The 26,129-nt window shown below is 48.0% G+C and overlaps 1 protein-coding gene across 2 annotated transcripts in view; it reads right to left on the bottom strand.

Moving 5' to 3' along the window:
- UXS1 (UDP-glucuronate decarboxylase 1) overlaps positions 1-25,233 on the bottom strand; it is a 95,797-nt gene extending 70,564 nt beyond the window's left edge. For both annotated transcript variants that reach the window (XM_027069391.2, XM_027069392.2), the window contains exon 1: positions 25,024-25,233. In XM_027069391.2, coding sequence (XP_026925192.1) covers positions 25,024-25,117 — 94 coding nt within the window. In that variant the 5' untranslated portion in view covers positions 25,118-25,233. The remainder of the gene's footprint in view (positions 1-25,023) is intronic.
- Positions 25,234-26,129: the final 896 nt, after the last annotated feature.

The following is a 26,129-nucleotide window of genomic DNA, read 5'->3' as shown; positions in this document are numbered from 1 at the left end:
ACTCCTGATTTCGGCTCAGGTCATGATCCAGTCAGGGTTGGGCTCTGTGTTAATAGACTGGAGCCTGCTTGGGATTCTCTCTCTCTGCCCCTCCCCCAGTACTCTCGCGCGCTCTCTCTCTCTCTCAATAAATAAATAAACTTAAAAGGAAAAAAAGATAATCATTCGCCATCACTAACAAATGGCTTAACACCAAATTCCCTTACACTGCTTTCAAGATATTTTAATTTATTCTAATTTTTATTGCAAAAAATACTTTGCATGCCAACTGAGGCACACTGGTTTCACGATTCTTTTACTGTCTGTATCCAAATTTCATGCTATGCAAGGAAACCCTGTTCAAGAAAATCTATCACATAGAAATTTTCATTTAGGGCAAAAAAAATTGAGTGATTTTTAAGGGTATGATTAAAAATGAGTGTCTTCTCCACCAAAGAAAAAATTAAAATGCTAACTCAATGCTTCTGTGGTCTCTATTAATCTAACATGGTTTCTTAAATATTAATCAGGTATCACTTTTATTTATTTTTATTTATTTTTTTATTTTTTTAACATTTATTTATTCTTGAGACAGAGAGAGACAGAACATGAACATGGGAGGGGCAGAGAGAGAGGGAGACACAGAATCCGAAACAGGCTCCAGGCTCCGAGCTGTCAGCACAGAGCCCGACGCGGGGCTCGAACTCACGGGCTGCGAGATCACGACCTGAGCCAAAGTCAGACGCCCAACCGACCGAGCCACCCAGGCGCCCCAAGTATCACTTTCAGAATGTAATTTATCAATCTGCAATCTGTGGGTCTCCACTGAATTCCTGAATGAGTTTCAGGAAGTCTTGGGAAAATCCTAGAAAGTCCACACAAAACCACACATACAAAGCTTTCAAAACTCCCCAATAAAAGTTTGAAATTTCAGAGGTGCACTGGTTTTAGAATGTTTTAGAATGAGGATAGATTCTGAGTTCTTGAATGCCAGACTTTAGTGAAGGCACGGATTCTGCACCAGCAACCCTATTCCCCTGTTTTAAGTACTGCTGTTAACACTGGATCAAACCAAACTACCATTTCTGTTTCACACCTGTACATTTTCAATGGTTGAAATAGGCTTCTCAATGTTTTGTTGGGCATTCTGATCACCATTTTCACCTAGAAAGCACATGTATTTTTGCCCTAAGTCAGAGGCAGAAGAATGAATTAGGAAAGCTGCTCTCTGGCCCAGCTAATGGGCACAAACCTGTATGACACACAGTATACCCCATGTGCTGGCAGGCGAGGACAGCCAGACATGCTATAAACCAGCATGCCAGGGGCTCACCGACTCAGCTTGGTGATGTTAGGACAGTACAACCACACGGAGAACCCATGCAAGATTTGCCCTCTGTCTTCGATGTTTGCTAAAATCCTTTCTGGCTCATTCACCAGCCAGCCAGCCAACAAAATTGGTGCCTGCAGATACAGAGGGCTAAGACCCTGTGCATAACTTCACCTGTAGGCAACATACACATGATGGTCAGCGAGGACCAGAGGAGGAGGTAAGGCTCAGCTGGCAAGAAGCAGTAGGGTCCACCTGGAACCACAAGGGGAAACAGCTTGACCCCGTTCATGCAGGAAAAGGTGGAGCGCCAGCCACCCACAAAATGATGGGGAACCTGGATCATAAACAGTCCTTCAAAGACGGGGCAGTGGGAGGAAATGGCATGCCCACAAACTGCAGTAGGAGAGGACAGTCATCAGCATAAATGTAGGTCTCTTTTTAAAAATGCAAACATTTAGGGGCACCTGGGTGGCTCCGTCAGCTAAGTGTCCAACTCTTGATTTTGGTTCAGGTCACGATCTCACGATTTGTGAGATTGAGCCCCAAGTTGGGCTCTGAACTGACAGCATGGAGCCTGCTTGAAATTTTCTTTCTCCCTCTCTCTCAGCCCCTACCCTGCTTACTACGCTGTCTCTCAAAACAAATAAATAAACATTTTTTAAACATGCAAACATTTACATATTGAGCCCCTGCTAGAAGCCAAGCACTGTATGAGGTCTTGCAGCAAATGCTCCTAATCCATGGTGCCCTTTGGACTGAAAAGGTTCTGTGAGACCTAACAATGGTTAAGAATTAGCAGGGGGCAGGGAGAGAGTGGAGTGAGGGTCTGTCTTCTCTAGTCTCGAGGGATCAAATCTGGCTTCCCAGAGCCTGTGAGGCCCTACAGACCTCCTGAATCAGAATCTCTGCAGAGGAGCCTGGGCATTGCATTTTTTCAAGTGCCCGCTGGGGAAGGTAGAAAGCCCGGCCCTAAGGGATCTGGTGACCTGCCACAGCCACACCCCACCTTTGTCCACCTATCTGCTTATACAGTCCAGGCTCAAAACACTCTGGTCCCTCGTAATTTCTCCAACATGCCAAGGCTGCTTCTCCTGCCTCAGGGCCTTTGCACTTACTCTTCTCCCAAATGCCTCCTTAACTTGCCTCCTTCAGTTCATCTAGGTATTGGCTCAAGTTACCTCATCAGTGAGGTCTTCCTGACCAGCCTATTAATAGTGTCCCCCTTCTCTCCTCCCTCCCCATACTCAACCTGCTTTCTTTTTCTTCATTGCACTTATCATCAGACAATATACCCAATGTATCTATCTATATGTGCTTGTATGTTTCCAGCCCAGAAAATGGAAGCTCCGAGACAGCAAAGACTGTTTCATTCACTACTGTTCTCTAGGAAACTGAGATGCTTCCTCGTAATATTCAGCGCTCACTCAGTATTTGCTGAAAGAATGAAGGAAAAGCTCTCCCAAATGATTAGGAATCCCAGTTCTAAGGCAGGAGTCATCAGCAAACTTTTTCTGTAAAGGGGCAGAGAATAAATATTTCAGGCTTTGTGGGCCATAGGATCTCTGAGGCCACTACTCAACTCTGCCACTGTAGTGTGGGCAGAGTCATAGATAATTCACAAAAGCGTGACTGTGCTCCCACATGACTTCATTCAAGGACACGGAAATGTGAATTTCGTGTGTGATGAAATAGGATTCCTTTTTTTTTTTTCCTTTTCTTCAACCGTGTAAAAATTGTTGAAACTTTCTCAGCTCAAGGGTGGGCTAGATTTGGCTCACGGTGCATAGTTTATCGTTCTGTGCTCTACGAGAAGTAGAGGCTGCCATCGACCCAGTCCTGGGGAGCAGAAAGGGGACTAGAGGTCACCGAACTCTGAAGATGCGGGCTGCATACAGGCAGGGACATCTACTGGCCTGTGCAGGGGATGCCCTCGGAGGGGTGGGAGGGGGGCAATGCTAGCAGAAATACCCTGGGGAGGGAAAGATGAAGGTGTAGGGTCACGTGGGCCATGAGGGCTTTCCTGACAAGCTCCCCATGGGGATTTTCTGTTAATGAACCAAACGTGGGCACCCCTGGTTCCCCTTCCTAGCATTCCCAGACAGCGGGGCTCTGGTTAGTGGGCGACCAGCTCAGAGTGTGATGCAGGGCAGCTGTGTTCTGGCCTAACAGGAAGTAGGGGTGTGAGGGACAGATGGGTCTAGAATGGAGAGGACAGGAGGGGACAGGCGGTGTATCAGGGTGGGGGTGGTGAATGGGTGTTATCAGGAGACAGCTGGGGGAGGGGACCATGGTCTGGGATTAGCACATATTCCCTTGGATGCATCCTGTAGTGATCCAGGCTAAAGATGTCTACTAGGCAAGTAGAAACAGAGGCCTGGAGCTGGGAAGGCCAGCGCCAGCCAGAGGTGCAGGTAGGACACCTGCTTGTGACTCATATGTCAGAGGTTCAAAAGAACGTGGCACGGACTGCTGCATACAGCCAGGTGATGGCCACAGCCCTGGGGAATCTCGTGACAAGGCCAAGGCCTGTGACCAGGAAGCACAGCGATGCCAGTGTCACCGCCAGTGGCCCCCCACGGGCCTTTCTTGCTCACTGTTTCTAGTCACAAGGTCATGCTATTATCTCCATTTCACAGCTGAAGATAGGAGCCACGAGGAGTCTCATGGGACTTGCTCAAGGTCACAAGGCCAATGACAGCCCTCACTCCCCCAACACTTCCAAGTGTGAGGCCTCATTCCCAGGCCCCAGAGTCACCCCCATCTCTGGTGAAAAAAGACATCTTGATTTTTTTTTCTTGTCCTGTCCTCCAAGCTAATCCCCCAGCCTCAGCGGCCCTGTGTGTGGCGTGTGCTCCAACTAAAACTGAGTGACACTGAGGTCAGGAGTCCTAAGGAGGGCAACAAGCCCATGAGTGCTGAAGACGCTCCCTATTTCAGCAGAGTGTGCAGCTGTTCCCATCCCCGTCTGCTCAGGTCAAGGAAACTCTAATTTAGAGAAGCATTCAAATCAGAAGCCCTGTATAATACCAGGCACCTGGAGCTTGTGGAAAGTGAGTCTTACTGGCAGAGGAAGTTCCAGCCACGTTGACGTACATCAACACGGCTGCACGCATTCTGTGACTCTGTTTACTGTTCCTCTCAAGGTTTTCTGAGCGTGTTAACTACAACAGAACGCCTCGTCTGGGCTATGACTCACTTTGTGCCAAGTGCTCACTGCAAAGCTGTATGGTGTCATTGTGTTTTGTACACAGTGCCTCCCTGGCGGCACTGAAGACCTGTCCGAAAATTCTTGGACACGCCTCCTGTCAGGAGGTGGGGTGTGTGCGTCCCCGCCTTGAATCTGGTGTACTTGTGATCCTCTCCAGCACAGGGGAGGGCAGAGGTGATGCCATGTGGCTCTTGGAGCTGGTCGCAAACAGCGTGCCCTTCCGCTAAGTTTGCTGGCACGCCGGCTCTGGGGGCCCTGGGCCGCTGTGGAAGAGGCCCGATCACCCCGCTGGCAGACAGGTCACCTGCCGGGGCTAACAGCCAGTCCTAGCTGAGCCGATCCTCAGAGGCAAAGATGTGGCAGCAAAGAAACCTCCAGGAAGTAGATTCTCCAGCCCCAGCCGTTTGAGCCATTCCCACTGAAGTTCCGGAGAACTTCTGCATTTCCAGAAAACTTGTGCAGAGAACATCTGCATTTCAAATTCCTGACCCACTGCTTTATTACATAGCATACAAAACGGCTGCTATTTTATACCACTAAGTTTTGAAGTAACTGGTAAAGCAGTACAACATAAACGAAACAGACAGGTATGTCCCCAGCCCTTTCGTCTACCGATGAGGCAGACCTCGACTCAACCCAGGGTACAGGATTTAATTCCTCCCCACTTGACGTATCCCCTACCAAGTGCATGTGTACCCTTCCCCGCGTCCAAGCACAGCTTTGCACAGACTCGTCGCCTTGGTAAAACCCTGGATCAGGGCTACAGTCGTGAGGAATCCCTCCCTCCCCAACCACCCGGGCTGCCTGCCTCCGCCTGAACAAAACTTTAAATGTACTGAGGAAAGATGCATCCTTGCTCCCAGCCATGAGCCTCAACAATCCTAGTACCAGGAGACAGCAAATATCTGACTCCCCTTGGGTAGCCTTTGAAGCTTTTCAAACAAGAATACACATTACTTTTTCTTTCATGCATCACTCTCGTAAGAAGAAAAGTATGAACAGTGTTTAAATGGATTGGAAGGTTCAAATTAGGAGATCTTCTTCTGTTTTTAATTCTTCAAACAAGAAGCCACTGAATGGGGATCCTTGCTTTCTGCCTGACCTGAAGGAGCCTAGCTCCAAAGCCTGAACGCTGGGCAGCCAGCCAGGTCTGTCACTGTCCTAAGCAGTTACACAGGATGAAAACTGCCCCACAGGAAAAGGATACTTGGGGTGGCCGAGCAGACCCCAGTAACTGGCAGGCTTCACAGGCCTCACAGAGAGCACCTGCTTATTGGACCTCCCTGCGACACTAGCTCTCTTCTGGGCCCTCCCGGAGGCCAGGCTGCAGGGACAGCACCTTCTAGAGCCTGCCCTGTGTTCCCTGCATTCGAGGCTGGCAGGTCCCGAACTTGAGCTGTAAAACACTTGAAATGATTCTGACCTCCTCACACTTACCTAATAAAAGCGTACCAACGTTCCCATGGGAAAAAATTTTGTCCCAAGAAGTTCCTTTTTTTTACAAAGTGGTTAAAAGGCAAGAAAGCATGGGCTTTACACAGGACACCTGGTCCTCCAAAGAGTATTTACATGTTAAAAATGTCGATATTAAGTGAGAACAGAAACTTAGTAGAACCAATATTTTGTGCCTTTTAAAACTATACACATGTTTAAAACCAGCCACAAGCGTATTCACAGAATACGTTTCTATACTTTTCTATTAATTTCTACATCTTGCAAGAAGAAAGTGTGAAATATGTTTTTTTGGTCTGGAGAGGACATTGAGTTCCTTCTGTCCCTTCCAGGTAGGGCAGCATCACAGCCTGCAAAGCACAGGGTGATCTATTAAATTCTCCCAAACTGGTGAGAAAAACTTGAAATCCAAAACGATTGATTCAATGATCATCTCAAGAAACTACTATTCTGTTTTAAAAGCCCGGATAAGGGGCACCTGGGTGGCTCAATCAGTTAAGCTTCCATCTGTCTGACTTCAGCTCAGGTCATGATCTCGCAGTTCATGGGTTCCAGGCCCATGTTGGGCTGTGTGCTATCAGCTCAGAGCCCAGAGCCTGCTTCAGATTTTGTGTCTCCCTCTCTCTCTGCCCCTGCCTTGTGCTCGGTCTCTGTCTCTCAAAAATAAAATAAATGTAAAAAAAGAAAAAAAAAATTTTAAAGCCCGGATGAGAGAAACACTCGTCCATGGGGACTCTCCATAGGTGCGCAGGACAAATGGTTGTTTAGAACAGAGCTACACGAAGTGTGTCCCCAAGCAGTGGCAGGAGCATCATGTGGGGACTTGTCTGAAATGCCTAAGGCCCAATGAGGGCTTCACATCAGAAACTCTGGGGTGGGGCACAGCCACTGGGTTTTAACAAGGGCTCCAAGTGATGCCAGTTGCCCTACAATCTGAGCACCTCTGCAGGAAACGGCCTCCCTTTGATCTTCTCCCATGTTAACATTCTCAGACACCCCATGTTTTGTTAAGAGGACAAAAGAGTTGGGGCGCCTGGGTGGCTCAGTCGGTTAAGCATCCAACTTCAGCTCAGGTGACAATCTCACGGTTCACGAGTTCGAGCCGTGCATCGGGCTCTGTGCTGACAGCTCGGAGCCTGGAGCCTGCTTCGGATTCTGTGTCTCCCTCTCTCTGTCCCTCCCCTGTGCTTGCTGTCTCTCTCAAAAATAAATAAACATTAAAAAAAAAAAAGTCCTGAGCATGCGCTCTCTATGTATGTACATGCACACTGTAAAGGATGAAAAAGAAGTGCATACACACACACACACGCACATAGGTGTTCCAGAATTTCGGGGCACCTGGGTGGCTCAGTCAGTTAAGTGCCCAATTACTGATTTCAGCTCAGGTCATGATCTTGACATTCGTGAGTTCGAGCCCCACGTTAAGCTCCATGCGAGTAGAGTAGAGCCTGCTTGAGATTCTCTCTTTCTCTCTGCCCCACCCCTGATCTCTCTCTCAAAGTAAACAAACACACTTTAGAAAAGTTCCAGAATTTTTCACTGCCCCCCGCCATGTGAAGGAGGGTTCCACAGGGCACACCCTCCCCCACCCTAATGCCAGCCACACAGGATGCACGGCTCATCCCCAGTATCCTGGCCTTCACTCCTCCACCTGTCATAAATAGGCCAGCACGGTTCCGAACATACTCAAACCTCCCTAGGCTTCCTACCCCACTGAATGTCTTAGGGATTCTTACATCATATTTCCACTTCCCACTTAGGAAATAATCAGTGCCTTATAGATGGTCTGACGTCTCTGATAGAAACCAAGTTGTTAAGATAAAGTTTGTTTAGGAATGGGTCGCTAGGAGCTTGACCCAGCACACTTAGGGACAGAGCCTCTGTGTTACATTCACTGCACAGCCAAGTCCTGACATAATCACAGCATTTGACTTTCTCCCCAAAGGGGTTATTGCTCCCTCCCTTTGGTTCCCCCCATGCCCAGGAGGAGTGCCCTCACCAAATGCAAGCCAATCCCTGGGTTCTCTCTGCCTGTCCTCCTGGGCAGGACACCTGAGGGACCCTTCTGCAGCCCCCTCCAGCTTTACTCACCGCCCTTTCACGCTCTCCCCCGGCACAGTAACACTGAACCTTGATGTCTGAGTGCACTGTGCTTGCGCTGACTTCAAATCCTGGCCCTGTTCTTCCCCTTTTCACAGAGGCCCTCCCAACCCTCCACTTCTCTGGGTCAAGTGACTCTCTTCTGTCGTCTTTCTAAGCCCTATGTGGGCCTTACCATCCCTCAGATGCCCTCTCTGACCCTTTCTTGGTACCACTGCAGAGCTTTATACCTGCTTCTGTCTCTACCTCCTCACCAAGGTCACCGAGGTCAAGGCCCCTGTCCTGTCCATCCTATCACTCTGCGACATAAACAATGTAGCAGAATGAAAATTACAATCGAACTTCCACACACTGACCTTGAAAACCCAAGACAGTCTTTAAAGTAAAGCTTTAAGGGGCGCCTGGGTGGCTCAGTCGGTTGAGCGTCCAACTTCGGCTTAGGTCATGATCTCACACTTGGTGAGTTCAAGCGCTGTGTTGGGCTCTGGCCTGGAACCTGTTTCAGATTCTGTGTCTCCCTCTCTCTCTGCCCATCCCTCACTAGCACTGTGTCTCTTTCTCTCTCTCAAAAATCAATAAAAACATTAAAAAAAATAAAGCTTTAAAATTCCAAATATTGAGTTATCTGTAACAGGTGTCACTCTTATTCAAGAAAGCTGTAAGAACAAGAGTTTGAAAGGAAAGAACTCTCCCATTGAAAACTTCAGCCATGCAAAATTTTCCTTTAAATGAGGACAACCTATGATACATACATCTATCACTGAGATCTAGGCAACCATTTAGATTTTTGAATGAAATCTGTGTTAAAAGATTTTTTTCCATATATTAAATACAAAAGCAAATCACAGAAAATCCATAGTATAAAAACATTTACATTTCAAAAACACCTAAGTATATTTTATGAATACATAATGCACAGGAAACTATCTAGGTGATTCATACATACATCTAAATTGTCAACAGGTAACAGACAGGAAGGGAAACAGGGTTAGCTAGAAGGGGGAGGAGCAGGGAGAGGATCTTCCAAGTGCTTCCATACTTTTAGGATGTTAAAATTATGAATTAAAATAGACCCCCAAAGACACATATCAATGCCCTCTGCACCTTACTATCCAAACGGTAAGTTACCCTTAACCACTGAAAACCTTTCTTTCCTCCAGGTTCAATTCAGCTGGGTACTCAGAGGCAACAACCTATCAACAGAAAGATAACATGGTATTTACCATGATACTTGTAACAACTATGTGTCTATTTCTTGCAGCTGGAATTAAAATATGTTCTGTTCCCAAATCTTCACCTGAGAAAACCACTACTGCCTCCTCAGGAAACGAGGCAATAAATTTGTAAACTCGTTCCACTCAAACATATTCTCAAGGTTCTACTGCATGGTATTATATTCAATTAAGTAAACATTCAAAAACCGCTTAATCTGCACAAGACAGTAACATAAAATCTGGAGACACAGGTGCGAATAAGATAGAAAAATGCCAGACCACCCCAGAAAGCAAACATGCACTTGGATTCTTCAATCTTCGCCTAAGGCTACCAAATAAGGGCATCTCCTTAGTTTTCTGACAAAAAGAAGAAACAGATTAACTAAAGAAAAAGGAGAGCAACAAAGGGTGAATCCTTCCCAGTCCAGCCCAGCATCACTGCTATGGGCAGGAGAGATGAAAGCATGCCTTTACCATCCCTGTAACAGATCACAAAGCCTAAATCACAATCGCAGACCTCACTTCTCAGGATTCACCCTGAAACTGACCCAGAGTTCTTGCCCTCTGATCAATTACTACCCAGTGGGAACAGAAGTCCATAGAAAGCCTGCATTTCCAGACCCTAGCACAGAGCAGGCCACTCAATAAACATTTGCTGCCCAAGTAGATGATGAATCTGCTGAAAACTAACAAGCAACAGCTCGGCTTCCTTTTCAACTAACTTCCAATGAGCATCACTGGTTAGGTCTGATAGTAAGCTTGGTTGGATCTATTTTTAGATTGCCGAAGGCAAAGAAAGCCGGAAGAAAAGGTTTGTTTTCTTTGTTTGTTTGTTTTGTTTTTTGTTTTTTGTTTTTAAGTAGGTAGGAAGGAAAGGACAGTTCAGACTCTTCACCACAACTTCCAGATGGAGGAAGGAGCCTTCATGTGACCAAACCCAGAATGTGAAACTATGACAGAACACATAAAGGTGTAGTAACCGTTTTTAGAAAGTAGAACACTATGATTAAGAACAAGATGGAAAAAGAAAATGTGTATATGTAAGGATCAGTACAAAGCATGAAGGAGAAACTTTTTAAAAATGGAATATAACTTTGGGGGAAATTCTGCAGCTTGCTGTTAAAAGTTGCTGTGTCGAGGGGTGCCTGGGTGGCTCAGTAGGTTAAGCATCCGACTTTGGCTCAAGGTCATGATCTCACAGTTCGTGAGTTCGAGCCCCGCATGGGGCTCTGTGCTGACAGCTTAGAGCCTGGAGCCTGCTTCAAATTCTGTGTCTCCCTCCCTCTCTGCCCCTCCCCCACTAGTGCTCTGTCTCTCTCTCTCTCAAAAATAAACATTAAAAAAAAAAAAAAAACGTTGCTATGTAGGGGCACCTGGGTAACTCAGTCAGTTAATCATTCGACTCAGTTTCGGCTCAAGTCAAGATCTCACGGTTTGTGGGTTCAAGCCCCATGTTGGACTCTGTGCTGATAGCACGGAGCCTGCTTGGGATTCTCATTCTCTCTCTCTCTCTCTCCCTCTCTCTCTCTCTCTCTCTCTCTCTGTCTCTCTGGGCTCCTTCCTGGCTCATGCGTGCTCTCTCTCAAAATAAATAAATTTTTTTTTTTTTAAAGTTGCTGTCAATAATATGTGTGCTACTGGATCTTTATGTAAAATACTAAAGAGAAACTTGATAGACATAAATTCCACAAAAATAAAACCTACATGAAAAAAATTATAAAACTTTACTGAGGGCCAAAAAGAAAGATCTCATTGAAAATGAAGAGACATCACTCACTACCTGTATGTGGGAAGACATTTTACTATCCTAAAATTTGAAAGACTGATTTTATCATTGTACTTCATTCTGTTTTTCCACACTGAGTAAAGTACATTATTTTCCTATTTACGAATTATCTACTCTTATTTGTTTATTTATTTAGATTGGGGGCAGAGGGCAGGGGCAGAGAATCCCAAGCAGGCCTCAGCTGTCGGCACAGAGACCAACTCGGGGCTCTGGGGCTCGATCTCACAAACCGTGAGATCACAACCTGAGCAGAGACCAAGCGTCTGACGCCTAAGTGACCGAGCCACCCTGACGCCCCTTGAGGATGGTTTTAAGTTGGCCTTTTCATTTTGTATTTGAAGAGGTGGAGAAGGAAAGAAGGTGCGGGAGGGACTCAGGAGGGACATTTCAGACCACGGTGCCCACTGGAGTCATCTAGACCACAGCCACGTGTGCCACACCCATGACCAATGCAATGATTCCCCACTGGTAGGTGGCCATCCACAGGGACAGAAGCCCATGGAATGGCTGTGTCCATAGGTCACCCGAACAGGCCTGGAAAATGCCAGCCTTCTACCCACGGCGTTAGTCAGGAATAGCACAGCCCCGGAGAACATGAGGAAAGCCCTTGACTAACATGAGGAAAGAGGTATATGGGAGAAGCCAGATGAGGGGGTGAGTGTGGCGGGGGTGTCTGTGTGGGGCTAGGGGTGAGAGCTGGGAAAGAGGGAAAGAGACATGAGTAGGACAGGACAGACTGGGTGGGCGACTGGGGAGGAGGGTGGGAGAGGGGGTGAGGGGACAGGTGGGGAATGAGGAAGGGGGAGATGGAGAGGGAGAGAGGAAGCAGAAGGGAGTGGGCAGTGCAGGGAGTAGCAGGGACTGTAGGTGAGGTGGGTGTGTGAGAAAGGGGAGGTGCGAGTGTGGAAGGGGGGAGGGGAAGAATGGATAGGCAGACGAGGGGCAAGGGTGTTGGAGCCCAAGGCGTGAGGTGGGAAGGTGCCTTAGAAGCCTCAGGAATGTCCCGGTGCTCAGTGGTGGGGGACAGGGTAGGTGAGCCAGGCAGATGCAGGTACAAGACCCGCCACTCTGGCTCAGAAGGGCTGCGGGCCCTACAAACTCAGCACCCTGTCCTGGACAGGACGCTGCTGCTGGGACAGAGGAACAGGCCTTCCAACCACCCAAGCTGCATGGGCTTCAACGCAGACCAGCTGCCCAGCAGCCACCTGGACCCACAATGCTCATCAGCCAGGTTACAGTCGCAAAGAAGAGGGGGTGCTCCCACTGCAGGGCCAAACGGAGGACCAGAAGCCAGCCGATCACCCACCAGCAAGGACCAATGCCCAGGAGTGGGGTCCTCTACAAAACCTCCTGGCCCCTCCGCCTTGTAGGCACCCCACTGGGGCTGCTTCAGAGTAAAACATTGTTTCAGCACAAGTGTCTGTAAAAGTCTACACTGAAGCTAAGAAATGGGGTTCCTTCAGGTCCCTCTACACCATGATGGAGTATCAGGCTAAGTGCCGGGGCGGGTCATATAATCACCCTGTGTCTCATTTTCCCCACCTATAAAATGGGGAGATTATCCCCGCCTCCCTGCCAGACAGTAGCATTATCAAAGCAGGCCACTCCTCATGCTGCATTATAGCATGTGCACCAGGGGTGGGAGCAGGAAGTGGGGGGGGGGGGCTTTCATTACTTTGAGAGCCTGGGACAGGAATTATGTCTTTTAAATAATGAAGATGCACTGGGAATAAGGAGATCAAGGAATTAGAATAAGATTCTATCCAAAAACAAAACAAAACAAAAAAACTAAAAGGAAGAACAGACCTAAGATCCTTATGTGGAGAACCACTGTTCGTGGCCCTTATCATTCACAGCTAGTAACCATTTCCCAAGGATTGTCACTGCCCCGACAGTGTCAGATTAATGGGATTCTTTCATTTGACTCCAATGGAGCCATCCTAACCCTCAGTCTTCTGTTGCTGGTATAACATGGCCGTCTGCTCACATCTTTCAAAATAAATCAATGAAACTCAGATCACTTACATTACATATGTCAACAGAATTCTAAATTAGAAACAGCATGTCTGTTTTCAGAAAAACTATAAAAATGTTCAAAGATACTAACAATAAAATTCCAAGGTCTCACCACCCTAACAAAATTGTTTTCACTTTCCAAGACGTTCAGACCCTTTCTGAAAAAGACTATGATAAAGCAGTCCAAGCGTTTGCTACTGATACTTTACAGCACGTAACTTATTTTGGTTAGAAACATAGAAAGCTTAACCAGAAACTCAAACTAATGGATTAACTTGATGTTCACCCTTGCTCTTCAAAGGGGTTCCTCAGTCCACCCCCTGGGGAGCACCCACTTGCCCACTGTCACTGCCCTTCCTGAGCAAGGACAGTCCCTCCCCACAGGTCACTTTCTCACACCTACACCTGGAGACATCTTTTCTCCCAGGTGGCTCATCAACTGAAGCTATCATCTCTTTAAAGAAATTCTTTCAATTCCTCATAATGCTTTTTAAAAAGTACTACTACCTGGGGCGTCTGGGTGGCTCGATTGGTTGAGCATCAGACTTCTGCTCAGGTCATGATCTCGCAGCTCGTGAATTCGAGCCCCGCGTCAGGCTTTGTGCTGACAGCTCGGAGCCTGGAGCCTGCTTTGGATTCTGTGCCTCCCTCTCTCTCTGCCCCTCCCCCGCTCAAGCTTTGTCTCTGTCTCTCTCAAAAATAAATAAACATTAAAAAGTACTACTACCTGCAAGGTAGTTAAGAGAACATAGTATTCCAATTTTATAAGTGCATAAAAATGGAACAACAGGGTTAGGTGACTGTCTCCAAGCCAAACTATGAGCCTAACAAGAGCAAGTGAAACTACCCTTCTCTGTGGGAGGAATCACTCCTCCCACATGGATCTTTCAGGAACTCCTAAGACCCAAGACATCTGTAGAACATACAGCAAGGGGGGGGAAAGCGAAGCAGGCATTAATGTGGATTCAAGGCACATGGAGAATCTGGTAACAGGCCCTGCCTGTTAAACATCCATTCGTCAAAGCTCTTCGACATCACAACAACCACGCTCTGGGTTTCCTGGCTTACACAGCAGTACCACACAGCAGGCCTACAACCCACCAGCACATCTACACAAGGTCCGGGATGCACACAGCAGGCTGCGACATCCCGGCTAGACAGGCTGCCCCCAAACGCAAAACTGATTCCACGTGACCCTGCCCTAATGCCTGAAAATTCAGGGTATGTTCACCAAAATCTCTTATCTTCTTGCGCCATATGAATTTTGATCAAATGTTAACTCGTCTCACTGAATAAAGATGATGCTGGGGACAGACTTCAAGTGCTGCCTTTAAGGGCCTGAAGGACTCCTGCTCCTTGCACCCTATCTCCTCCAACGCCATGGTCATGCTGGCATCTTTGCCTTCAACCCTACCGTCCAAATCTTATCCTCCTCTAAGTAGCAACCCCTGGGCCTTGAGGGCATCTCCATTCCTTCATAGTCCCTGGTCTCATTTCTCTCAAGGAATACCTTGGCCAGTTTCTTAACAATGTAGGGAAAATAGAATGGTTGGAAACAAAGATTCCCAGGTCCAATCTGTTTCTGCCGTCAGAACACCTCTGACACCAAATGTGTGGATTTTTTTTTCCTCCACACTAACAACCTATTCTCCAACTCTCTGGACACTAACTGTATGGGTGTCCAACAATTCCAATTCATTCTGACACTAACAATCTAGAATTAAGACAGACCCCAGTTAGGGTCTCAATCCCACAAGACTGCCCCCACTTCAGATGGCAATCACATGTCCCTATCCTGATGAAGTGGCTATAAAGCAAGGGCTCCTATGACCCCATACTTGGGTTTGATCATTTGCTAGAATGGCTCCCAGAATTCAGGAAAACAGTTTACTTACGTGCACTGGTTCATTATAAAGGATACAACCCAGAAACAGCCACGTGAAACAGATGTACACGGCAAGGCAGGGTGACGGGACTGGAGCTCCCACAGCCTTCCAGTACCTCCTTGCATTCAACAACCGGGGAGTTCAACAAATCCCACTGTTCAAGTTTTTGTAGCGCTCTATCTCCAGCACCCCATTCTCTTCCTGGAGGATGCTGGGTGGGGCCGGAGTGCCAACCCTCTAAGCACATGGCCGGTCCTTCTCATGACTGGCCCACCATGGCTACCTAGGGACCACCCTAAGTCACCTCGTTGGCATCAACTCAGGTGTGATCAAAGAGAGGCTCTCATGAATAACAAAAGACACTCCCATCGCTCAGGAAATCCCAAGGGTTTTAGGCGCTTTGTGCCAAGAATAGGAGACAAAGACCAAATATACTTTCCTCCCTACCACACCAGGCATGAGAAAATAGTCGCCATTCACTTCACAGAGGACAGTTAACATATATAGAGAGAGATCTTGAGAGATCAGTGGAAAAGAAGGATGCCTGGCTGGCTCAGTCGGGGGAGGATGAGACTCTTGATCTCAGGGTCATGAGTTCAAGCCCCATGTTGGGTGTGAAGCCTACATAAATAAATAAGTGCAAAAGAGAACCAACAACTCAATAGAAAAATGAGCAAACCCATAAACAGTTCTCAGAAATATATATATATACACATATATATAAATGGTCCTTAAACATTTCAAAACCAGCTTCATGACACAATAAAAGAAATGCAAATTAAAACAAGGAGATGCCATTTTCAGGCTGGTGACAAGTCAAACGTTTGCCAGCAGCCTCGGCTGGGGAGGCTGAGAGGAGACGGCTGCTCACAACCCCTGGTGACAGCATGCACACATGTCTATTCACTGCAGCAGTATTTGCGACAGCAGCATTTTGGAAATAAACGCCTTCCATAGGAGACTGGTGCGTGCACACAGGAGTACTACGCAGCTGCACAACAGCACAGGGGGTGGCTGTGTGCCCCCACACGGAGCCCTCGCTCTCCAGGAAAGGGAGGCAAACAGTCTACACAGGATGCTACCCGCTCAGTAAAAACGGATAGCAAGGGCATGCATACACGTGGACTAAATGCTGACGTTGTAATAAGACAGGTAAAACAAACCAGAAGTGTGCAGAAGGCTCGAGATTGCCCCCAAATCATCCAATGTTTCATGTAGTTCGACTCAGAACCATGTACATGGCTGAAACACTTTAGTAAAAAGAAGAAAGTTTCAGCATTTAAAAAAAAATGATCACAAGTAGCTTCTGAACACAATACTCTAACTGCACATCCTCAGTAGGACATATTCTGAGGACAAAAAGAACTCCAAAGAAATCCTGAATTTCGCCAAGTTTGTTACTGGTAGTGGTACTGACGTAGCAATTCTGAAACTGTTCTGTCTGTATGGTAGTAGAGAGCTGATGACTTTTTTACTGATGCTAGAAATGAGATTTTCACAGTGGGAAAAAGGAGACAGCAATATGGAATGGGGGAAGGTAAAGAAGATAAAGTGTGCATGCTTCCCGGCTCCGTTCCCTACAAGCCCTGGGAGCAAGGACACCTCAATGGCAATGTGCACAACCAGGGCCCAGGCTCTGATTGCTAAACCACATTCTCCAGTGAGAGAAAGCAGGGATCCTTGGAGAAATGGCTAATTCCAGGACTGGGGCAGGGAAAGATGAGCCCAGAACATCTGGAGATCAAGGTAGTGCTCAAAGACTCTGAATCCACAGTGGTATTTTTTTTAAACAGGAGCGGTGAACTGATTGGTGACCCCCCAAAATATGTCCACATTCTAATCCCTAGAACCTTGACTATGACCTTACTTGGAAAAGGATGCTTTGCAGGTGTAATTAAGGATCTTGAGACCAAAAGATGACCCTAGATTATTCAGTTGGGCCCTAAATCCAGCACCATGTGTCCTCATAGGGGACCCAGGGGAGATGTGACAGCAAGAGGCGGCAACGTGACCACCCACAGAGGAAGATGGGAGGGATGCATCCATGCGCCAAAACATCTGGAGCCTCAACGGAGACTTCGGAGGGAGAGGAGCCTTGTCAGCACCTCGATTTCAGACGTCTGGCCTCTGAATGGTAAGAGAATAAATTTCTCTTGTTTGAAAACCACCTTGTTTGTGGCAACATTACAACAAGCACAGGAAATTACTACAGAAAGTGAGAGAAGATAGAGGGAGGCAAGTTCTTTTCAGAAGAATGCAAGTTAATAAACTCAAGAAAAGCAGGGGCGCCTGGATGGCTCAGTCAGTTAAGCATCCGACTCTGGCTCAGGTCAGATCTAACAGTTCGTGGGTTAGAGCCTTGCGCCGAGCCTCGCATCGGGCTTCAGCTCGGAGCCTGGAGCCTGCTTCAGATTCTGTGTATGTCTCTCTTTCTCTGCCCCTCCCCCGCTTGCGCGAGCTCCCTCTCTCTCTCTCTCTCAAAAATAAATAAACATTAAAAAATAAAATAAAAATAAACTCAAGAAAAGCAGCATTTTGGATTTCCCAGTGTGAAAACTGATCTAGGCGAGGACTGCCAATGGGCACTGAATGCACTCGCTGGACGAGAAGCCACTCGGTCTCTGAGAACCACCTCTGGGACTTTGTACCAGGAAAAGGCACCTTGCACCTTTAATATGAAGTGCGGCGATGGCCAACCCTTCCAGGCATCAAACGTGTCATCAACAGTGGGGCAACCCTGATAGAAGGCAAATCATCAAGCACGATTATAAAAATGTTCAGCTGACTTTAATTATAAGGAAGCAATCAGACAAATCACATCGCAGAATGTGAGATGTTTTACAGGACAACTGGCCTGGGCTTTTTTTTAAAGGTACATGTTATTAAAAAAAAAAAAAAAATTAGAGACGTAACAACCAAATGCAACATATAAACCTTAACTGATCCTAGAGTTAAAAAAAAAAAAAAAAAGGTGGGGGAGGGTGGGGAGCATCTGGGTGGCTCAGTCTGTTAAGCATCCGACTTCAGCTCAGGTCATGACCTCATGGTTCGTGAGTTCGAGCCCCACATCGGGCTCTGTGCTGACAGCTCAGAGCCTGGAGCCTGCTTCCGATTCTGTGTCTCCCTCTCTCTCTGCCTCCCCCCATCAAAAATGAATAAACATTAAGATTTTTTTTTTAAAGGCTATCAAAGACATTGATGGTACAACTGGGGGAAACTCAAACATGGACTGTCCACTAGACAGTATTATTTATGTTAATTTTTAGAGCATGTAATGGTGATGACATTATATAGAAGATGCCTTTAGTTCTAGGAGACCTATGTGAAAGTATTTAAAGGTGGGGTAACTTTCAAATATTTCAACACAAAGATGTACACGTTAAAACAGAGAAAAAGAACAAATGTGGAAACAAAGAACAGCTGGTAAATCTAGGCAGAGGAGTATTTGCCTGTTTGCTGAATTAGTCTTTCATTAGGAATAAGAGAAAACAGTTGTGTAAATTATTAAACTAAGATGCTGAGGGCTCAAAACAACTTTGAGGTGCCCCTCCCAACCCCCAAGGAATGGATTCCCAGGGTCTCAAGGATCCTGGGAACCTGCACTTCACAAGCGCTGGCTGAAGCTCATGCTCAGGTAAGTCTGGAACCAGCACCTGTACTATTTGCTTTGTCTTTTTCCCCCCTTTCCTCCCTGGAGGCAGCTGGCATCAGGATGCTGTCTAACTCCCTGTGTCTCCCTGGCAGCAGGCCGGTGGATGTTTACCGAGTGAATTCGAGGGACAGTCCCTAGTCACGCGGGGCTGATCAGATTAAGGGCAAAGCTGTTCTAACGAAAGCCCGAATCCGACAAGTTTGCAGTCTGTTTCCATAAATGCAAAGCAAACACACATAAACCGCGCTTTTATATGGTTTTCAGTGTTTTATTTCATAGCGTTTCTCTTCAGTGGGGTGCAAGCGACAGGACTGAAGGGTGCCACGGCTGCAGTGTCATTACCACAAGATCCTTGATATGCCAAAACTTAAATGAGGATGACAGGGTATCACAACTCTAGCTTTCAAGAGCTGAGGATGAAAGTAATGGCTCCTGAAATCACTACAGCAGAAAGGAGACTTCTTTTTCATTCTTGTTTAAGGTCTGGGCCTGGGGGGGTGGGAAGAGGGGAACACAATGCAGCTAGAAGGCATGAGGAGGATGATGAGGCAAAGTCAAGAGAACACCTGGGACAGACAGTGGGGAGGCCCAGCCGCACCCGGCAGAGTCAGGAATGGTCTTGCCTTGTGCCTCTGGAAATGGGGTGACAAGTCGACCGAGACAGGGGTTCTGGCTTTCAAATGTGTGCAAACAGCAGCATGACTGGCAGCTGTACTCCCCGCCCTGCAGCAGATGGGCAGTCCATTCTCTGGAAGGGGGTCTCAGACTGGGGAGCCCCAGGTCCACCTGGGACGATGATCACGGTACCGTTCAGACCTGAAGTCCTGTCCCCACGGGGGCTCCAGGATGCGGGCAGCCAGGCCTCCTCGTCCAGCAGACAGCTGGCAGAGCCTGGGCACCAGGGCTCAGAGGACAGACCTACAGCACTCTCTCAAATAGGAGTGGACAACCTAGGGCCACCAGAAGGCCAACGAAAGCCTCCAAGAAGAAAAGTGGGAAGGGACCAGGAGGGAAGAGATTCTTTAGTGAGAATGAAAAATAAACAAAACTACCATGAAAAGAATACAGCCATGAAATAAAGGCCACTGCTTTTGTTTGTTTCTGGTTTTTTTTAATCCAGAGAAAAAAGAACTCATATTAATGAAAAATGATAGCAAAAATAATTTTTTTAAAAAATCATTAGAAGCTTTAAAATGTAAAGTAGGGGCACCTGGGTGGCTCAGTCGGTTAAGCAACCAACCGTGGCTCAGGTCATGATCTCAAGGTCAGTGAGTTCGAGCCCTGTGTCTGTGCTGACAGCTCGGAGCCTGGAGTCTGCTTCGGATCCTGTGTCTCCCTCTCTCTGCCCTTCCCCCATTCATGCTCGCTCTCTCAAAAATAAATATTTAAAAAAATGTTTTTTTAAATATATAAAGCAGAAGTTTCTAGAAAGTAGAGCAAAACTTTTAAAGAGTGGACAGGCCGCCTGGGTGGCTCAGTTAGTTAAGTATCCGACTCTTGGTTTCAGTCATGATCTCACAGTTCGTGAGTTGGAGCCCTGCATCAGGCTCTGCACTGTCAATGCAGAGCCTGCTTGGGATTCTCTCTCTCCCTCTCTCTCTGACTCTCCTCCACTTGTACTCTCTCTCTCTCAAAATAAGTAAACTTAGGGGCGCCTGGGTGGCGCAGTCGGTTAAGCGTCCAACTTCAGCCAGGTCACGATCTTGCGGTTCGTGAGTTCGAGCCCCGCGTCAGGCTCTGGGCTGATGGCTCAGAGCCTGGAGCCTGTTTCCAATTCTGTGTCTCCCTCTCTCTCTGCCCCTCCCCCGTTCATGCTCTCTCTCTGTCCCAAAAATAAATAAAAACGTTGAAAAAAAAAATTAAAAAAAAAAAAAACCAAAATAAGTAAACTTAAAAAAAAATTTTTTTTAAGGGGAGACAATAGGAAATAAAAGGACTAGAGCAGGTAATACTACATCAGCATAAGATTCAGAGAGAGAAAACAGAGAATGAGGAGGTGAAACAAAGAATAATTTAAGAAAATCCCAGAACTGAAAAGTAAGAGTTTCTTGGGTTGCAAGGACACAGAGGACCCAGTGCATGGAGCACAGGTGCTATGTGCACCTCCCACATCAGGGGACAGGTGCGTCAGGGCAGGCTCTGCTGAGCTGCAGCAATGAGTGAGCCCAGACCCTATGAGGCTTAAAAACGAAGATGTATTATTCAAGTTTGTGTCACTCTAAGGAAGGGGTGGGGGTAGGAGGGTGGGGGTGGGCTCTTCACTGAGCACCATCACCTTGAATGATGTCAGTTATCAACCCAGAGGGGAGGAAACATGTTTATAACTAATCGCTGGGCCCAGAACTGAAGCAGGGCACCCCCCTCGGCTCCTGGGCATGCTGACTGCATGAGGCCACCAAGCTCTGGGAGAGAGGAAAGGCCAGGCAGCAGAGAGCTGGAAACGTGTGGTCTACAATGACCCTTGTGAGCAAAAAGAAGATCCTGACACCTTCCAGAAAGAAAACACAAGCCCCACAAAAGGCACTGACCTGAAACAACTGGTCTACGGTAGAAGCCAGAAAGTAATGCAATAATCCCTGAAGAGTTCTGAAGGAATCTTCGTCTAGAATTCTACATCATCAATCTACCAATTAAACGTGAAGACAAGACATTTATCACGTCTCAAAATTCTCCTCCAATGCACACTCAAGTGAAATAAGTGCGAAATAAGCAAGAAGAAGTCAGGGAATAAGACATCTGTAATGGGCAGAGCAGGTCTGAAGGCTGTGGGGGCCATTCTTCAGGAAGGTGCCCCATCAAGAGGTCCTGATGCTTCTGAACATCTTAGGGCAACTGACAAAACATGTGGAATTGAATCAGAAATAGTAGACAGAGAGGGGGAAAAAAAAGAAAGAAAGAAAAAGAAAAAGCCATTTATTAGCTCCAGCGAAAACAAAAGTCATGCACAACACAGCTCACTAACAAGAAGAACAGCATTTAGTCATACACATATACACTAAATGCTGATCTCAAAATTACACCACATCTACATGGGGGATGGTGAACACAGGGGAAGCAGGGAGGTAAAAAAAGAATCATCTTGCAAAGGATAAAGTCACTAGGTAATACCTACAAATGAAAAATCAACAAGCATATGATTCTATGGCACAAAGATAAACACCAAAAACAATCAGCTAAGGGAAGTGCTTGCCTCCCGGCAGGGGAAAAAGTGGCAGGGACTCTGTTTTGCCTAACAAACCCTGAAGACTCTATTTGACTTTTCAAACTCTGTGCATGTTAAAGAAACACTAAAGGTAATTCCACCTGAGCCTCTACCTGGGGAGCTACCTACCTAGTAGGTTGGCAAGATTTTCAATCAGACCTCTGAGCTCTTCAGTACTCCATGCATGGGCTGAAACACTGAAGATAGAAGCCCTGTTCTCAAGGACTGGGAATTTTACTGAGAAGAAAACACACGCATGGGAAAGACCTTTAGTGCAGTGCAAGGTGTCATGGGCTGACTCCCCTAGGCATGGTCCAGAAGAGTTCAGATGCACGAAGGGAGACTCCGGCCCAAGTAGGCAAAAAAACAGCCCTTTGAGAAAGATCCAAGTGCAATGAGAAAGACTGGCAGAACTTGAGAGAGGAGCAGACAGTGCACTTCCAGAAAGGGAACTGGCTAGCTGTGAGGCTGTGTTAAGTGGGAGTATGGACAGTTTTTTCAAAGAGATTTCACTCTTAACAGGGAGGGCAAGATTGTCGGTAAGACTCCCTGCTGACTTACATTCTCAGTATCCTTGGACACCACCTATCAGGAGCCCCGTAACGTTTTTCCAGCAGTGTCTCAGATGTACCATCCCTGCTCATTAGTAACACTGCTCCACCCTGTTCTTGAGCCCCTCATAACTAAAATCAGATTTTATAAGCTGGCACCAGGCCTCTCCCAAGCCGGCCAGCTCTTGGCCCCTGTCTGGTCAGCCTCATCACTGTACCATTTTCACGCTCCAAAAACACTATCTTTCTTTGCATTCCTACAGCCCTTGGCTGCCACAGGACCTCTGCACATGCTGGTCCTCCTGGAACACATTCCCCCCAAGCCTCCCTATTCTACACATCATTCAATTCTCAGCTCAAGCCTCAATTCTCACAGAAACAAATGTCCCTGATCACCCTAATTCAGGAGTCCCATGCATGATCTCTCATGCATTCCTTTCCTTTTCTCATGCATTCCTTTCCTTTATACCAGTTTGTAATTCAGCCCTCATCGAGGTGGTTATCTCATTCTTGGCCACCTTACCTTCTAGACCAGTGGTCCCCTGACCATAGCAACAACTTCCCAGGTGATGCTATTATAAATACACAACCCAGACCTACTCAATCAAAACCCTGAGGTGGGAGGCAAAAATCTGTGTTTTGAAAACCCTCCAGGTGATTCTGATATACTCCCCAGTTTGAGAACCACTGCTCTAGGCACCAAGATGGCACTTACTCAGTGTCCCCCAGCACCATGCACAGTAACAGACAAGGGAAAAGACTTGGCAGGATTTCCTGGTTGAATGAATGCTGAAAAACTTCCCAGGGCTCCCTAAATCTCCCTTTATTAATTCTAATCACGATGGAGCACCTGGGTGCCTCAGTTGGTTGAACGTCTGACTTCAGCTCAGGTCATGATCTAATGGTTCATGAGGTCGAGCCCTGCATGGGGCTCTGTGCTGACAGCTCCAGCTCAGAGCCTGGAGCCTGCTTCAGATTCTGTCTCTCCTTCTCTCTCTGCCCCTCCCCCACTCACATTCTGTCTCTCTCTCTCTCTCTCTCAAAAATAAAACATCAAAAAAAATTTAATTCTAAACACCTCTGTCCAACCTAGATCAACACTGAACCGTCTGCAGACCTGGGTTCTACCCCCAGCTCCCTGGCCTTTCTAGGTTCAAAACTTGGCTCTCTATAGCTTGTCATCTGTATAATCATCCATAAATGTTCCTAATTCCTCTTGGTCTAAATTTTCCCACCTCTAAAATGGGAATGACCATAGTATTTCCCAAGATTGTTGAGATAATTAAATAAGCCAATGAGACTCATGCCTGCACACATATGTAAACACTCAGCAAATTTAGGTGCTATTATTATTTCACAACAATAATTATGCAATTTTAAGTGATCTTTCCCCTGGGTCTCAGCTTTCTTGCTCAAGATTGACCACATTCACTTAAGAGCTCTTTCTCCCTTTCAAACTACTCCCATCTAACACCCAACCCGGCATGAAACTCTGCCTAGGATCCAAAAGTCCTGCTTGAGGTTTCTCTGCTCCACCTCCTGGAACAGCTGGGCTATGCTGGACAATCTGGGTCTTAATAACACATGTCCTCCTAGAGCTCAACTGAAGTCACTTTCCCAAGTCCCCTCTCATCTCGGGAACCAGATCTCGGTAATTCAACCAGTTAGCAGGTTGTTTCATTTAAGAGCATGTCTGTGCGGTGACTAGGATTCAAAGGGAGCTTACACTGTAAGCTATTTCTAGTCCAACTGTGGTCTTTGGTAAAGTATTAATAGCAACAATTATAATATATGCTCATCGAAAAGATCTTAACATAAAAGGGGGGGGGGGGGTTCTGCCTCTTAGAAAACACAGGGTCCACCACCTGCCTGCGAAGTGCCCCTCCTGCCCGGGTCTCAGGCAGAGGCCGGGAGTCAGGATAGACACGAGGACCTTACATAGCAAAGCACCGCCCCGGGTCTCCGGGAGCTGCGCCTTCCCACTGGGCCGATCCGCCGCGCCCCGGGGACCCTGCGCGCCCGGACATCTGGGCGCGGCCGAGGGCCGGCGGGGATCAGCAACACTTGGCTCCCCAATAGTTAAATGCTGAGTAATTTTCCTGCGGAGCAAACAGTCGGAGCGGGGGCTCTGCCAACGGCAACAGTATTTTTATCCTACTTAACCAACACGGCGGCGCGGCCACGACTGTCCCCAGGGTGTCCCCGCGCGGCACGCTCGGGAATCGCCTGCCGGACCCTCGCCGGCTGTCGGGACGACGTGGACGGGAGTCCCACGCGTCGGGGCGGGGGGACTGGGACACCGGGCTGGGGCCTCGGCTGGCGCCTCGGCCGTGCCGGGCCCGGCAGTCCCAGAGCTCCGGGGCAAGGACCCTCCGCCGGACCGCCAGGTCTCCGCGCCGGGGCCTAAGCGCTCGAGGGTTTGCGCCCAAGTTGGCCAGCTGCTTTGCCGCAAGAGCGGAGAAGGGGAAACGGGTCCTCGAAGCCCCCGAAAAGGAATGAAAGCAGGGAGCTTAGGTCCCGCCCGGTACGCGGCGGGAGACCGGGTAGCAGGGCCACCCTGCCCACAGCCCCCCGACCCCCGGCCCCGCTGCCGCGGCGTCCGGGAATGAATGGGGCTCCCCGCCGGCCGCGGGCGCGAACTCACAGGCTACGTAGGCGAGCAGCGCGATGCCCAACAGCAGCTTCATCCTCCTGCGGTTGACGGCAGACACGAGGCGCAATAGCGCCTTGCTCACCATACCCGGGAGCCGCGCCGGTCCAGGGCCCTTGCCGCGCGGGGGCCCGCCTGCTGCACAATGCGCGGCGGCGGGGACGGCGGCGGCGGCAGCGGCAGCGGCGGCAGCGGCCGGGGAGAGCCCCGCCTCCTGCCTCCGGCCCGCGCGGTCCCGCCCCCGCGTGCCGGGTTTCCTGCTGGCGGGGCCACCGCGCATGCGCCACTCCGCCCTCGCCCCGCCTCCTCCCTCGCCCTCCCAACACGCAGCCCCTCCGCCTGCTCTCCCCGCAGGCGCAATTGCGCCTCTGCTCAGTTTTCGAAGAATGTGGCCGCGAGCCGAAGGCGGGGCGGGCGCGGCGCATGCGTGTACCGGCGTGTTTTCCCCCTGCCGGAGTGCTGCTGGCGCGCTGTACCGAAGAGGTACGTCCCCGACCCGAGGGCGGGACCGCGGTCGCCAGTTTCCGAACCCGGCCCAGGGGGTGGCACGCTGTGGGCATTCATATGTGGCGATCAAAAGAAATATTTATGCTAAATTTGGCCATGTCTTTGAAGTTCTTTGAACGCCTTTTTCAGAAAGTTGACTAATTCTGTGGACTGTTGTGTTGACTTCGTTAGGAGCAGCAGCGAAAATTATTAATCCTCTAAACACTGCTAAAGTGAAAACCCGATGCCTTTTTTCTCTGCTGTGAACGACTGGGATGTCTTTCTTCTTAAAATATTTTGTTATTATTGTGAAAACGTAATGCTGGTGATATAGAATTAGGACAAACCGGGAAAAGGAAAGGGTGAAGCCGCGCTTTGTCTCTGCCTAGAGAAAAACGTGTCATCACATGTGTTTCATTCCAAGCTTTTTGTTGAGTGCATATACTGTAAAGTAGTTATGGAAGTGAATTGCAGTGGTGTACCGATTGCGTGTGTGGTGGCTGAATGTATTTTTTCCGTAGGCATTTATTGAATGCCTGCTGCAAACAAGGAGGTGTGTCAGAGGATACATGGACACCAGAAGCTCGTCATCGGAGCCACAGAAAGCTGGTCCC

This window comes from Acinonyx jubatus, chromosome A3 (genome assembly GCF_027475565.1).
Source record: "Acinonyx jubatus isolate Ajub_Pintada_27869175 chromosome A3, VMU_Ajub_asm_v1.0, whole genome shotgun sequence".
NCBI lineage: Eukaryota > Metazoa > Chordata > Mammalia > Carnivora > Felidae > Acinonyx > Acinonyx jubatus.
The sequence above is the reverse complement of the archived record's forward strand: the minus strand, read 5'-3'. Positions and strand labels throughout refer to the sequence as shown.